General features: G+C 37.3%; 2 protein-coding genes across 2 annotated transcripts; one reads left to right on the forward strand and one right to left on the reverse strand.

The window, feature by feature from the left end:
* The first annotated feature begins 445 nt into the window (after nt 1-445).
* LOC119984158 (dynamin-related protein 1E-like) lies at nt 446-5,109 on the forward strand. The gene is made up of 15 exons (XM_038827980.1): nt 446-812; nt 999-1,062; nt 1,162-1,269; nt 1,381-1,482; nt 1,617-1,667; nt 1,759-1,820; nt 2,089-2,179; nt 2,286-2,350; nt 2,919-3,113; nt 3,197-3,316; nt 3,398-3,468; nt 3,705-3,930; nt 4,072-4,122; nt 4,234-4,602; nt 4,768-5,109. The coding sequence occupies exons 1-15, from the start codon at nt 672-674 to the stop codon at nt 4,894-4,896; spliced, it is 1,845 nt and encodes a 614-aa protein (XP_038683908.1). The 5' UTR covers nt 446-671; the 3' UTR covers nt 4,897-5,109.
* Nucleotides 5,110-5,212: 103 nt separating this feature from the next.
* LOC119984159 (haloacid dehalogenase-like hydrolase domain-containing protein Sgpp) lies at nt 5,213-9,495 on the reverse strand. Its single transcript, XM_038827981.1, has 5 exons — nt 8,921-9,495; nt 8,729-8,846; nt 6,299-6,453; nt 5,918-6,179; nt 5,213-5,509 (listed from the first exon to the last, which is right to left on the reverse strand). The coding sequence occupies exons 1-5, from the start codon at nt 9,082-9,084 to the stop codon at nt 5,315-5,317; spliced, it is 894 nt and encodes a 297-aa protein (XP_038683909.1). The 5' UTR covers nt 9,085-9,495; the 3' UTR covers nt 5,213-5,314.
* Nucleotides 9,496-16,506: the final 7,011 nt, after the last annotated feature.

Here is a 16,506-nt window from a genome sequence, read left to right on the forward strand (position 1 = left end):
CCCTGCCTTATCTTTCTGCATTGAGTGTCAATAATAACATTCATGTGAGTTGGAGTTTACCAATCAATTATCCGATAGACAGTTGAGTGAGTTTCACGTTATCAAAAAAAAAAAAGAGTTTGTCTTATAGTCTTTGCCAGGAAGGCCTTATCCATTCAGCCTAACTTGGGGGCCCAACTTCAAAACAATGTATGTTAAGCCCAGCCCATCAAACTAACTTAGGGGCCCTTCAGCCTGAAATAGATTGATGCGATAATAAGCTTCAAGCCCACCCAATTTAAACCAATTGGAGGCCCAACAGTGAGCCCTTCCGTCCGTTAGGTTCTTTCGTATCTGACAACTCAAAAGTAACTGTGGTGGGACCCATTTTCTCAAATTTCAAAATTTCAAACGCGTGACGTTAAAATGAGAAGCTGCGGCTCCTGAGATGAAATTGCTTCGCAACGTCCAATTGACTGCCTGTCACGAATTTCCCAAAACAGACGAACCAAAACCCATTATTCGTATTTTTTTAGCAAAATATATAATTTCTGGAAGTTTTATTCAAAGGCGTTCGTTTGATCATTTCATCTCAAGCTCGCTCTTTCTTCTTAGATTCTTTGTCCTTAAGTCTTTAGACCAGTCTTCTTAGGATTCTTGTTGCTTCTCGTGCTTGCTGTCTAAGTTTGAAGATGTCGTCCATGGAGAGCTTGATAGGGTTGGTGAATCGGATCCAGAGAGCATGTACGGTTCTTGGAGACTATGGAGGCGGCGATAATTCTTTCTCTTCTCTCTGGGAAGCTCTTCCTTCTGTTGCGGTCGTCGGTGGTCAGGTTACTCTCTTCTATTCCCTTCTCTTCCAAAAATTGAGCTCTAGAGAATGCTTTACTGAATATTTTTTTTCACGGAGAGAATTTAGGAAAAAAATCTAATATTTTAGAGAGAGAAAAGGTCCATTTTGATGGTTGATTTTTTTTTTAAAATTTTTTTTTATTGGTTTATTTTATTTGTGGCAACAGAGTTCAGGGAAGTCTTCGGTTTTGGAGAGCATAGTGGGGAAGGACTTTCTTCCCAGAGGATCCGGTTTGTACCCTTTTTTTAGTTATTTCGAGATGATGATGCATATTTTAGTTATGTCGATTCTGTTGTTCAATTATGGAGGCCTTTCGCGAACAATTGCAGGAATTGTGACTAGACGGCCTCTGGTCTTGCAGCTTCACCAGACTGATGATGGGTCACCGGAGTATGCCGAGTTTCTTCACCTTCCCAAGAGAAAATACACTGATTTCGGTATACATTTGTTATTGTTACTTCATGATGTTTATTGATCTATCTACAATTTAACCACTGTTTGAAAAAAAGAAGTACGAAAGTGTTATTGGAACTGATCTCTTGTTGCAGCTTTGGTTCGCAAGGAAATTCAGGATGAAACTGATCGAGTAACAGGGAAGACAAAACAAATATCTCCTGTTCCTATCCATTTAAGCATATATTCTCCCAATGGTGTGTTGTTTAGTGCTCTTGTGTTCTTTTTGTTTATGTCTGTTTCTATATTAATGTTTGGAGTGTCGGTTGTTGATTCTATTTATTATGTTAGAAATTTCAATACTAACTAAATTTTGTTCCTTAATTTGCAGTTGTCAACTTAACCTTGATTGATTTACCTGGATTAACGAAAGTTGCTGTTGGTAAATTTTGCTTATTATATATATATTTCATATTTTAAATGATATATTCATTTTGTAATTGACTCTTAGATGGAGATGATTATTTTTTCAGAGGGACAACCTGAAAGTGTTGTTCAAGATATTGAAAGCATGGTCCACTCTTATGTTGAGAAGGTAATGAGATGATTAAGGTAGCATTTTAAACAATTTGGGTTGGGTGAGTGAAGTTTCATTATTGTGAAATTTTCTATTATAAAGGTTATGTCAAATGTTTAGAAAAATTAGGGATGATTTAACCATTATCTCTGGCCAAAATGAAAAGGGAAAGTAAAAGGTGGTGACTCTTTTGAAAAGCCCAGCTCACCTTAATCAGTTTTGTAATCGCCACATCATTGCTTGTCATCTTTGCGCATTCTCATTGATATTTATGTGATATTTGTAGCCCAATTGTATCATATTGGCAATAAGCCCGGCAAACCAAGATATAGCAACATCAGACGCTATCAAACTTGCTAGGGAAGTGGATCCCTCAGGTATGTTCTGTATATGTTACAATGTAATTTAAAAAATAGTTTTGTTTTTTTTATTTGTTTGAGTCTTCCTTAGTCCTTACACAATTTTTATCTGTATCCATTGCAGGGGAACGAACATTTGGGGTCATGACAAAGCTTGATTTGATGGACAAGGGAACTAATGCATTGGATGTACGTTTACCCCCACCCCCTTTTCCTTTTATGTGTTTCAATTTGTATAGTTGTATTCAGTCCGAGTAAGCAAAAGCTTCCTTATAATTGTGCTTATGAGTTATGATGCTTGGGTTTGCTCGTGTTTTCTTAATCTGTTTGCCTCATTCCAAGTAGTGGAGTTGTGTGTTGAGGCAAATAAGTTGCATTTGAATCGGAACCATTTCTTAGATAAGGAAAAGAAAAGGATGTGCAACTGTCATATGTGTGAACATTAGTTGTATTCAGTCCGAGTAAGCAAAAGAGCTTCCTTATAATTGCGCTTATGAGTTATGTTTGGGTTTGCTTGTGTTTTCTTAATCTGTTTGCCTCGTTCCAAGTAGTGAAGTTGAGGGTTGAGGCAAATTAAGTTGCATTTGAATCAGAACCATTTCTTAGATAAGGAAAAGAAAGGATGTGTAACTATCATATGTTTGAGCATTAGGAAGAATCCTTACACTCTTTTAATTTCAGGTTGTATACATTATTCTTAGTACTGCTTGTCCTGATTTCTTGTTTCCCAGAATAATGTTTGATTCTCTCTCTTCAGGTTCTTGAAGGAAGATCGTACCGGCTGCAATATCCTTGGGTTGGAATTGTGAACCGTTCACAAGCTGATATAAATAAAAACGTTGATATGATCATTGCAAGGCGCAAAGAGCGCGAATACTTTGCAACTAGTCCTGATTATGGACACTTGGCCAGTAAAATGGGTTCAGAATATCTTGCTAAACTTCTCTCAAAGGTTCAATTTCTAGTACATTTAGAATTATTGTGGGTTTCAGTTTTGTCTGGAATATTTATTTGATCGTGTGATCTTGGTTTCAGCACTTGGAATCTGTAATTAGGGCTCGGATACCAAGCATCTTATCTTTGATAAACAAAACTATTGATGAACTCGAAGCAGAGATGGACCATCTTGGCAGGCCTATTGCTGTTGATGCTGGGGTGAGTGGCATTAATCTGCTACGATACTTGGTGAATTAGATTTTCTTTTGTATTGCCCGTAACTTAGACTCTGTATTTTAGGCTCAATTGTACACCATCTTGGAACTTTGTCGTGCATTTGATCGGATTTTTAAGGAACATTTGGATGGAGGGTAAGTGATTTTCTCTTAATGAATAAATTTCTTGATTTTTTTTCGTGTTGGCAATTCTTATAGATTCTTAATCTTTCAATATTTACCCTACCCTTGAACATTTGGGGTAGTCATGGTGTAATATTTTCACATCAGTACTTAATTGTATTTCTGTGGTATTTGACCCGTCTTAAATTTATTAATTCAAAGCTTGGGATGCAATTTTCTGATGTTGGCTTTGGGTCCTTGAATCTTAGGCGACCTGGTGGTGATCGCATTTATGGTGTGTTTGACAACCAGCTTCCTGCTGCTTTGAGGAAACTTCCATTTGATCGGCACCTTTCTATTCAAAATGTAAGGAAGGTTGTTTCAGAGGCAGATGGTTATCAGCCACACTTGATTGCCCCAGAGCAAGGATATCGGCGTCTCATTGAGAGTGCATTGAATTATTTTAGAGGCCCAGCTGAAGCTTCTGTGGATGCGGTGAGGATTTACGTTATGTCTATATATACTGCCCTACTGGTTTGAATCAATTGAAATATATTTTATGCGGAAGTTACCGATTTTCATTTTGGAAAAGATTATTCTTTCATAAACTCATAATAGATATTGCAATGTATGCAGGTTCATTTTGTTTTGAAAGAACTTGTAAGAAAGTCTATTGCAGAAACTCAGGTAAATTTGAAGATCTCTGATTGTTAAAGTAAAATTTTTCTTGTATGTTTATGGATGGGGAGGCTCTTAGGTAAATTTGAAGATCTCTAATGTTGTTTTGCAACTAAGCAGGAGTTGAAGCGTTTTCCAACTCTGCAAGCTGAATTAGCAGCTGCTTCTGGTGAGGCCTTGGAGAAGTTCCGAGACGAGAGCAAGAAGACTGTTATTCGGTTGGTGGACATGGAATCTTCATATTTGACTGTTGAGTTCTTTAGGAGGCTTCCTCAGGAAGTGGAAAAGGGGGGAAATCCTGATTCCACCAACGTTGACCGTTATGCAGAGGGGCATTTCAGGAGGATAGGATCAAATGTTTCTTCTTATATTCATATGGTGTCTGAGACACTAAAAATCACAGTTCCTAAAGCCGTGGTTTATTGCCAAGTTAGGGAAGCGAAACAGTCATTGCTCAACTACTTCTACACCCAGATAGGGAAGAAAGAGGTACACTCTTATTCACCCCATATTCTTTTGTTGTTTGCATGGATTTGGGTCTATGAATGAAAATTTTGCAATTTATTTTATACAATTCCATTGGATGCTGGAATTATATCCTATAGGCTTAGTACAGCAGTTGACTGCTGTTGTTGGTTTACTCAACTATTTCAGGGTAAGCAGCTTGCACAGATGTTAGATGAAGACCCAGCATTGATGGAAAGAAGACAACAGTGTGCTAAAAGACTTGAATTATACAAGCAAGCGAGGGATGAGATTGATTCTGTATCCTGGACCCATTGAGAGATCGACTACTGGATATATATGACTTGTATTATAGCTACAGAGATAAATTATTCTTATTGATTTTGTTCGTCACATTCTCACTTCATTATTTATTGTTATGCAATATCCTTTTGATATTGCTAGTTGGATTGAGACACTGTACTGGATCTTGCTTTTGTTTTGATCTTTGTGTATTGTATATCTTTAGACCTGGCTTCCACTTTTATTCAATTTTCCTAGTTCATTTATTTTCTTTCTTTTGTTTTTTGCTTCTCAGCTTGTTTTAACTTTTAATTAGTTGCCTGCAATACTGTGTAAGGTTAATTCTGAAAACTTTTGTACGAAGACATCAAATTTATTCAAGATATAAAGATTAAATCGATTTGCCGATGTGTCGCTGAATCTTTGAGAACTTTGGTACAGGGTTTAGCAAAAACTAAGTTGCAGCAGTTGTTGCCAACTCTGCCTTCTCTTCCATCTCTTCTAATGCTTTCCACAATTTTGGATCATCAAAATCCTTGATGACAAAAATCGCCCCTGCTTCTGTCAACAACTTTTCTGGGTTTCTTGTGCCTACAGCAATGACCGGCATCCCTGCTGCCACCCCAGCTTTCACACCCGAAACAGAATCCTTGCAAATAAGAAACAGTTCCCAGACAACATCAACAGTCAAGAACATAAAATAAATCCTTGTTTCATAAACTGGGCATTGACAGTAATGGGCATTGGAAGTAAACAGAGGGTGAGGCGAGTTCCGAAATTGTAGTGAGCTAAAGGTGAGTTGCCGTGACAAAAAAGTTTTTGGGTAAAAAAGATGTAGCAATGTGAGGGTAAAATTACATATTTTTCATTGATATTGACTGGAAAAAAAATTTGTATCTTGACGCAGAAAATGCGATCAGACGGCGCTAGGCCAAATACTTTTTTATCTGAACGCGGTGGTGGTTCAGGCCTAAAATGGTGCATTTGGAAGTGTGTTGGCACCCAGAATCTGAAGAGCATAAAGAAAATAGTAAACTGGTGAAGCAAGAAGCCAAACCTCAAACACAAAAGCATGCTTATGCGACACATTGATAGCATGGAGTGCCTTCAAGTAAGGATCAGGAAATGGCTTTGCTCTTTCACATTCTTCCCCAATAATGAGTGCTGGAAAGAAATCTGTTAGTCCTAAGATTGACAGCATAAGCTCTGCGTTCGGTCTTGGGGCATTAGTTGCCGCAGCTCGTTTCAATCCATGGTCTTCAATCCAATTGCACAGTTTGCTTAGACCCTTTACTGGGTCTAGATTTTCTGACGCCAATCTGTCATTGATCAACAAATAGAAGCAAAACAAGCTTTAATCTTGATGGGTTATCAACAATTTACATCAAGCATATACTGTCTGTCAAGCATGGTGTAAAGAGGCGCTTGAAGTTGTTACCTACGATACAAAATTTCCTTTCTTTCTATGATTTTTCTGGCTTTTGGGAGATCCCAATCAGGAAACAACACCCCACATAGATCTTCATTATGCCCACCACTGATATTCTGAACGAAGAATTCCTCTGTTATTGGAACTCCACCATTGAAACCCACCTGCACAAATGAAATGCTATAATAACAATCTCTCTTACATTGAAAAATATTGTCACCAACCCAGTGGGTTGATAGGCAGGTTTGACTCGGGTCTCACTTGATAGGCTTGGGCCTAGTGTAGTGAGATGGATTGGTTTTTGGGGTCATGCCAAATTGGGCCCATGAAGAGGAAGTAAAAAACAGTGTAGAGAAACTACCAGGGATTATGAAAAGAACAAGAAATTGGTTCTCTTGGAGAAAGCCGATCTCAAATCCGGCAAAAGGAGACCGCCGATCTCGAATCCGGCAACCATACGACTGAGTTGTATAACAAATGGTATCAGAGGAAGACGATTCTCGCATCGATCTATGGCGTATTTAGCTTTTCCTTCTCTATTTCCAGATCGCTATAGTTGTTTGAGTTCGAATTCAACACCTCATGTTCAGTTGGAGCTCCCTAAATTCAATGGACAAAATCCAATGTCCTGGATTTGCACTGCGGAGATACTCTTTGAAGAATACAGAGTGCCTTCAAGTGAAAGACCGTTTATTGCACGACGATTCTGCGAGGGTGAAGCCTTAGAATGGTTCAAGGTGCTGGATCAAGGTGCTGGAGAAGAACCACTGTCACCGTGTCTTGAATGACTGGGCACTCTTCACAGAAGCCACATCTCGTTGTTTTGGGTACAAGCCAATCTTTGCATCTAGCATTGAAGATGATGGGTTAATGGTTGAAGGATCGGTGGTACCGAATGAAGATAAAAGGTTAGTAGTGGAAGAACCGGTGCTACCAAATGAAGATAAAGGGTTAACGAACTTCGGAGTTGGCAACCCAGCCACCGTGGTCGATGTTGAGCTACCGGTTGCGGTCGAGAGCATCATCGTTGATGCAGTAACAGATTGTCCAGTGCAGGGCAAGAGGCAGCAGGTAATAGACATTCTTGTTTTAAATTTGTGTTCGGGTGTGAAGTCTAGACAACAAGGGAATGATATGGAGTTGCTTGATGGGCTGCTGAATTTTAAAACAAAACCTGGATTATTTATTGGTGCACACAAGTTGTTTGAGGAAATGGTCCAAAGAAAAATGTGTTCTTGGACCTTTGTGGTAGATGCCTTTGCAAGTAGGGGATGTTGTGTAGAACCAATTCCATTGAAGCTTGTGAATGGAGGGGTTTATGACCCCGGTGGTTATGAGATGAATAATTCGTTAGTTGGAATGTCGAATAAGCTTGACAAAAAGAAACTGTTGATAAAGGTTGATGGAATGGAAAGATTGGTCATACTTTTGGGTTCACAAGGGGGAATTTGTAATGTATGTAAGGTGTTCGATCATTTGCTTCCAACAAGAACCGGTCGAGAGAGGGATGTTAAACGAAATTACTCGAATGGGGAACATATTTTCATCATTGCTGGTTGCGATAGTATTTTTTGTGCTGATTGCGATAGTAAATTTTGTCAAGAGATGGGTATAATGTTTGATGGGGTGCTAAAGAAAGGAGTACTTGTAGATGGTGTAAATATCGTGCAAGAGGAAAAATATTGTGTGGAAGGTGCTGAAGGTTTGAAAGAGGAGACTGAATTGGTGAAAGATGAAGTGGATTTCATAAATTTAGAAACTCATTCAATGAAGCATGGAGTGATTAAGGTGAAACCATCTGATTTGTATATGCTTGAGAAAAAATCAAATATTCCAAGGGGTGGCACAACTTCGGTATCTACAAATGAGAATGGACTGCTTGTAGGTGTTGGAGATTTGGCTGTAAATTTTGAAAGTCTTGGGTTTCATAATGACCATCCTGTTCTTGATACGCCTATGAACTTAAGTGTAATAGAAACTCAAATGGAGGCTGCAAACGAAGGAGAAGGTTCAGACAGTTCTCAAACACCACGAGATGAACTAGTGTTCATTGCTAATTTTCCATTTGATCCTGGCGGCTGCAACAATTTCACTTTCTGGGATTTCACACCTTGTGGACAAGGTGTTTTTGAGGGAGGAGGAATTGTCACCAACCCAGTGGGTTGATAGGCAGGTTTGACTCGGGTCTCACTTGATAGGCTTGGGCCTAGTGTAGTGAGATGGATTGGTTTTTGGGGTCATGCCAAATTGGGCCCATGAAGAGGAAGTAAAAAACAGTGTAGAGAAACTACCAGGGATTATGAAAAGAACAAGAAATTGGTTCTCTTGGAGAAAGCCGATCTCAAATCCGGCAAAAGGAGACCGCCGATCTCGAATCCGGCAACCATACGACTGAGTTGTATAACAAATATGGAGAAAAGAAAGAAACTTTTTAATTACCTCTAGAAGCAGTTCTCTGAAGGCACAAAAATGAAGTGGATCTGAATCACATAGAGTCCCATCAATGTCAAACACTATCGCTTCTAGAGGAGCCAGAGAAGACAGAGATTTCCCTTTGCTGCAATAAAATACTAACAAATTGGCCAAAAAAAAAAGAATAATTAAGTGATTCAGACAAAAACAAAGACCCACCTGTCAAAAGAACTTGATGAAATAGAGATTTGAGGAAGACACGAGGAGGTCAACAGATGTTTGTGGAAGGGAAGTGTGCTTCTTTGGAGCAGATCGGGTTTGGGGGAAAAGGCAGAAAAGAGAGTCTGGTAGCGAGGAAGCTCGAGTGAGGCAAGGGATGGCATGGTCCGGTGGTAGTGTGAGACAGATTAGGGTTAGAATGATTGAATGGTTCAGGTTCTGCTGAGTGATTGCATCTTCTCGTTTCCTAGAGTTTTCAAGGTGGGAGAGTTTGGATTCTTTGAATGATTGTATGGTTCAGGTTTTCTTGTTCAGAAAAAATTGGATAGTCCAGATCAAAGTCCAAATACGAAGCCCACGAGAACCTGGAGGAGGAGATCGTCAGATGACCAGGGTAGCCCATAAACCCAGAGCGAATGCTGGGTTTAGTCCAGACCAAAGCCTAAATAAGAAGCCCACGAGAACCGGAAGGGAGAAATCGCCAGATGACTCGGATAGAAGCCATAAACCGGGCGCGCACCCAGAAAGGGGCGGAGGGAGAAGGAGAGGTAGAGACCAGCAGACCAGGGAGGATGACCAAGAACTTGGGGCAACCACAATGGTGCAATACTATTGGGGACAACCAAATATATTGGGAGACATATTTTTGTTGAGGTGATTGTGAATGGAAATGAAATGTTATATGTATTGATTTAATTGTGTAAATTTGTTGATTTAGTTTTTGATGTAATAGAGATGGTGCGGGACCCAATATTGATTTTCTGTATAGTTGTAAATATATTTAAGTGGGGGTCCGTGTTTAAAACCAATATGGAGGTCAACAGAGTTTCATGCTTGCAACCAATAAATTTTCGACAACAAAATGTTATTATTGGAAGATCTTTTTATCCATGGTTCATTAAATGGGACGACATATACCCTCCATTCTCCACTTAAAACTGCACTGTTGTAGTTGCTCTCTAATTATGGTTAATACCTTCTCTTCTTTAGAACCGAAACACACAATATCTGTTTGGGTTGGAATTTCCAACATGGTATTGGAGTTAAAACTCAATCAATTTAGACTTGACTTCTATCCATTCACTTATTGGGTATAGCATAACACAACCCCATAACGTGGAGGAGTACTTTTAAGACTTTATCTCATATTAAATCCGAGTGACATATAAATAAAGGTCTAATCTCTATCACACACCCAACGCGTTTTATGAATCTAAGAACCAATGACGATGGCTCAAAAAAGAACAAATTCGCGAGAGCCTTTGACCCAAAACAAACAATATTGATTTGTAGTGTTTATGGTGTATTTTCTAACATCTCAAACATGGGCTTGATGTATGTATTTGTATATAGAACACTTAATACATACAAAATCATAAACTAAAGGACTGAAGGACGAGGAGAGGGTGTGCCAACTCTCAGAAATGCCATCTCTTTCTTGAGTGGCCAGTGGGTGGCATAAGTCATTAAGCTATAACTAGCTAATATATATGTTTTTGTTTCAAAATTGTTCCTTTTTCCAAAAATATTAACAATAACTTGCCGTTTCAATACTACCATTAATTAAAAACTATACTACAATCTGTCTAATATACTCTCTCTGTTTTCAAATCATGATTTTTTTTATAAAGTGAGGGGAGGGATAAAACTCAAATCCACATCCTAATGAGTGGACTGTCATTTATATGTAAAGTTTTTGTCGTTAAACCAACAGCTTTGCTTCTTCTTTTTTCCTCATCATGTGCTTGAAAATGCTCAAAAATAAAATTGAAAAGAAGGCAATGAAGCAGTTAATATTATCGGTCAATTATGAGAATCAAAATAAAAAAAAAGGCTTGTCTTCCAATTTATTAAAAAATATTTCTTGGCGAATTTAAGCCCAAAAATGAATTATCAAAGTCTAGAGAATTACCTATTTTTCTTAAGCCGTTAATCAAAACAGCTAAAAAGTAATTAATTAGACCCTCGCTTTGACGGTGACAGAGAATCACAAGTTCCGGAACCGGACTTCTACAAAGAGGACACGTGGAGTGATCCCCGAACCAAGCGTCGATGCACGCCACGTGGAAGCAGTGATTGCAGTTGGGGAGCTTCCGTAGTCTATCACCGTCGGCTGCTTCGTGGAGGCACACAGTGCAGTAGGGAGGCGGCGCGTGGTGTTTGTGGTGGCGGAAGGTGAAAGTGGGGAGGTGGTCACTCCAAAGAATATTATTGATGATTTTTGTGAAGAAGATGTAGATGGCAAAGACGATAATTGTGATGATAGTTGTGGCAAAGATGGAATTTACAATCTTCTCAATCAACTCCATCTGGTTTTTCATGTTTAGATACGCAGAGAGCAACAGCAAAAGAAGTAGCTTCTTTATATTTATATCCAAAGTTTGATCATTGACGAGCCGTTAATTTTGCAATCCATACAGAAATATGTTTGCGGTTGGAATCGATTCTTAGGTAAATATATGTCTAATCCAGTCGATTACAAACCAAACCATCTCTCGTTGGTTTGATGGGCCTTTAATTATACTACATAGTGAGATCTTCTTCTTTTTTTCTTCTAGATTATACAACCCTTTTTTTTTTTTTTTTAAAAAACGAGGGGATTCTAACCAATGATCACACCATTTTTACTACTCCAATTAGTGACTCGGGTGTGATTGTACAATAGTTTAATCTCATTAAAATATTTGATTTTTTATTTTTATTTTTTTTGATTTTGAGAATATTTTTATGGTTTGAAGTAGCAGGGATAGGTAGTCTAAAGTCTAAACCAATCTTTTGCAGCCACATAGGCCAGATTGAGAGAGAGTAGGAAGTAGTTGATCCATAATCATTCAATATTTATACATATGCTATAGCTAGGGTTAGAAAAAGGATATGATCTAATCCTATGAAACTAGAGCATATGAGTAATTAGTACATAGAACCTTTTGGTCAACATTTTGGTGGGTAATGAAATAGACCAAATCTATGTTTGGTCACCTTATTTTTGACTCTAAAAAGTGTAAGAGTTCACGTGAATAATCAATCTGTCGGTGCAGCATCTTGAAATGAAGAAAACTCCACAGACTCAATTCATACACTCGGGTGGGTTATGATAATTGAGAGCAAACTTTGCAAATAAACAAGCAGAAGATATATGAATTAATTAACGAGACCAAAGATTATTTAAATCACAAATATGAAAATACAGGATGATCATGTCTAACATAAGCTATTAATTAGTGCATATATATATGTATGTATGGATGAATAATGTTGCTTTTGATGCTGTCTTTGTCTGCTACTCCATCCCCAACAAGCCCAAACCTGTCACAATTAGGGTTTTTGATCATTAAACCAATGAAAGAGGATAGTTCAATAATTATATTTTAGTGTAGATAACTTATGTACTTACTTACATACATACATGCATACAATAAAAGGAATCAAAGATAAAGTGAATCTATCTTTTCTCTCAACTAGGGAGGAAAAAGAGTATGTCTCTCTGATTATTTGAAGATCAGAGGCGTTGAAGTCTAGTGTTCATGATGGATGAGATATCATCTCAATGGACTAAGTTTGTTCTTATTGAGAAGGAGGAGTCTGTTTTCTTCTGTGATGACGACAGCCATCTTCAGGTTAATCATGAGAAGTTGGATATTAATGGAGATGGGGGAACTTTCGCATCATTAAGGGACAAGGAACGGGTGTTATTGTGGCGTCCATGCATGGCTGTTTGATTGCTATTTGTTTGCAACCCAACCACGGCAGCATGTCAAGACCGCTCCACTAAGTCGCATGTTAGAAGGAACATCTCTTTTCCTTCCCTTCCCTTTCCTCCAAATCATTCAATCCAAACGCCCTTCTGCTGATGCTATTATGGCGGATCAATCGGGTAAAAGAGGTGCAGTAGAGATTACACTTATTCTGAGTATGATGTCTCCAAAAAGGTTGAAATATCATGATGTGGGTGGTATCCTTGACAATGATATTGAGGCAGCGGCTTAATGACTCTGTTAGTATGGCATTGCTAGGGGCTTGGGAACCACCGGACAATTCGGGAACTACATCAACTGGTGTTACAGAAGTTACTCAGTATTTGTTTATTTATCTTTTCTCTGATGAGATGCTTATCAGGACGTGTTCTACTGTGAATGCTAGTCCTGTGTATAAAATATTTTGATTCCTTTTTAATGAAGGTTTCAGATACTAATGCGCTTTCAAAAAAAAAAGGAATCAAAGATAAATGGGCTACAATTCAAAAACAAGTAATGGGCCAATGGTCCACTAGGCCCGCAATGGCGTCAAATAAAAGGTTCTATAGGCCCAAAAATTCTTGTGTGGAGAAAAGGCCTGGGTCTTTACGGGCCATTTGATTGATATTTTGAGAGGAGAATGAGGAGAATCGAGGGTGAGAATTACTCATTGTCTCGTTTAATTGAGTTTGAAAGGATGAAATCTCAAACTCATCCCACCCTCATTCCCTCCTTGTGGAGATTAGCCAAGCTTACTAAAATAGTAAGATTGACTAATCTCCACAAGGGAAAATGAGTTTGATACTCAAAATATTATTATACCCCTTAAAAAGTAATCACAACCCTTAAATCAATCTATTATTATTTTTATGTACAAAAAATTGGATAGTATGGAAATTATACAATTAAAATTCTAACACTCATGCTCACGATTTCATACCAAACATAGTAATGTTCACCTCACACTCACTTCACACTCATTGGATTAACAACCAAATACCCTGTTAGGGTATTTATTTTTGTATGAAACAGAGGATAATGTAACAGTGGGTTTAATGGGCCTCGAAGACTGCATGGGGCCGAATGACCATATATTAGAAAAGGCCTAGGCGTACAAGTGTACAACAGAGGACTATGTTTCATTAGGCTGAAAATGGGCCTCTTATAAACGGGTTTCATGGGCCAAAAATAGTCTTATTGAAAATGGCCTCTTTGTCCAAGAGTAGTTGCATGATGCATGGTTGAATAAGTAGAATAGAGCATGATAAATACAGATTTTGACAAAAATACCCTCTGCATTGGTATGAAAAGACACGTGTCAATTATTACTTATCCTATTTTGTAAATTTTTTATTTTTGGTGTTATTTTTCATACTTTTAAAAATATAATTACTATGTAACCCAAAAAAAACCAAAATGATATGTATCCATAATTTTGGTGTCCATAAGTTTCCATAATCTAGGTGGAATGAGGAAAAGTGTGGGAAATCATTTTGTATTAGATGGTCCCCCACACTTCTCCTCATACCACCTAGACTATGGACACTTATGGACATTAAAATTACGGACATGTAGTGCTTCCGTAAAAAAAATCTGACCCCCTGCTCGCTTAGTTTTACCCACTCTAACATAGAATCACTTGTTCGTCCCTAACAATGCCCTCATATTATACCCTGGCTTCACCTCTCGATGCGAGTGCTATAACATGTGTATATGTGGAATATGGAGTCTCGGTCGCTACTTTATAGTTATAAATGAATACATGTCTCTACGCAAATTGGAGCGTTTAAATTCCCTTGGATCCATCCATATATTGTTAATTAATTAGGCGTAAATTATTATTATTATTATGTATTATTATCCTACCACGCATATCAAATAATTTATTATTACAGTTTCAGAATGTTTTGATTGTAGTTTTAACTTATTCTTAATTCATTCCACGTACCTAGCTGGTCACCAATGATCGATTCAAGATACAATATTGATGACCCTAATTGCCACATCATCAATAAGTAGGTCAAATTTGAAGCCATCGTCTTATTATTATATACAATAAATTATACTGTCGGATAAATTAAGGTCCCCATATATTCATATGAAAATACAACAATTAAAAAAGTAAAGGAAGGCTTTGATACGGACGCCCGTAAATTTTAAATTTACGAGGGTCACTTTTTCACTCACATGTGAGACCCAAACCAATGTGCACTAGATAAACTTATAGACCCGTAATAGCCTACAAATCTTTAATATCAAAATTGTATCGTATATGTTGTTTATTATATTAAATTATTTTATAATTTCATAAAAAAAATTATTGTTCTAATTATGAGGATGATTCTTTCAAACATGCGTATGCATTAATTGACAGTACTTCATTATTAACAAATGAGCTTGTGTTTATAAGAAAATTAAATATATGTTATTTGTGTGCCACACATGCAATGAAACACATGTTGTTCACTATATATATACACCAAACCATTGATAAGATAAAAGACTATGCATGGATATGATACTTGGAGTCTTGTAGTCAAGGAGAGGTTATAGCAGTGTCACCCTAAATCCTGAGTATGAAAAATTGACCCATAAATCAACTAAAATTATATACATAGATATCGGTGTTTTTATTAATTGAGAACGATGCCATATAAATTTGTGTTCTGGATATTCAATATGGACATAAACTGAAGTCGTTATGCCCGCCTGACGATAGAGTAAGTTTCAACAAAGCCTAGCGTATGTTATTCTCAATGGGAATCGAATTCAAGACCATTCTAATTCATACGATTTGGCCCTAAAAAATATGTAAGCTTTCTCATTTTTGGGTAAAAAAGAAAAAGACAAAAAAAAAACAGTGGAGAGTATGATATTTCACATTATGGTATATATGGGCCCGCATCACCATCAACAAGCTCAGGTGCTCTAGGGTAACTTTAGTCACACCCTTATATTTATTAAAGATACCCTATCAATTGATTTTTATAGGGGATGATCAACTTAAATTGAGATTGTCTTTAATAAATGTAGGGGTATGACTAAAGTTATTCGATACGCTATTATCAACGATTGATCAAAATAGGCCCAAATAAAAGTGGGCCCATGCTTACTCCTTACAAAAACAAAAAAGACTTGTCCCATCAAATGGATCTAGACCGGGAACAACCAGTCCACGTGGATTACACATGAAGTTTTATCTCTATGATCAGAAAATTATAAGAAAATGAATTTTGTCTCTGTGTTTTTTTTTTTTAATTGAAATCTCCACATTTTGAGCCAAAAAGACAAGATAGGTTCTATCTCTCTTGTCTTATTATCATAAAAAAGAGACACTAGCTAGCAAGATAATTTTTTTTTTTAAAAAGGAGAGCATATTAAAAAATGTCATGAGCAGATAAATTCATTTGCGCGTGGGTGTGATGACCTAAGTTTATATTTATATTGGATGTCCAAATAATAAATTGATATAATGTTTTTCTCAATTAAAAAAAATAACATTAGAGTTTGATTACTTGTTTTGATAATATTCTCAAACTAACATTAGAGTTTTGAATATGGCGAAATGCTAGAGACCCCTAAAATATGATCCTCAAACGTTCTCTAAATCTATATGACATTAAAATAGTTATTGATTAGAAATAAACATGTAGGACTCATTTCACATTCAACGGTCCACATTAAATGAGGGTCTCAAGCATTATCCTTTGAATATATTTATTTTGATAACATTAGCATGTGGTTGCCAACTGGGTGTGGAAAAAAGTGGTATATCCTAAATGAAACAATCATTCTCTAATTTGAATTTCATTGCACTGATTGAATTGTGCAATATGGACAAATAACAACCAC

This window comes from Tripterygium wilfordii, chromosome 18, assembly GCF_013401445.1.
Source record: "Tripterygium wilfordii isolate XIE 37 chromosome 18, ASM1340144v1, whole genome shotgun sequence".
Taxonomy (NCBI): domain Eukaryota; kingdom Viridiplantae; phylum Streptophyta; class Magnoliopsida; order Celastrales; family Celastraceae; genus Tripterygium; species Tripterygium wilfordii.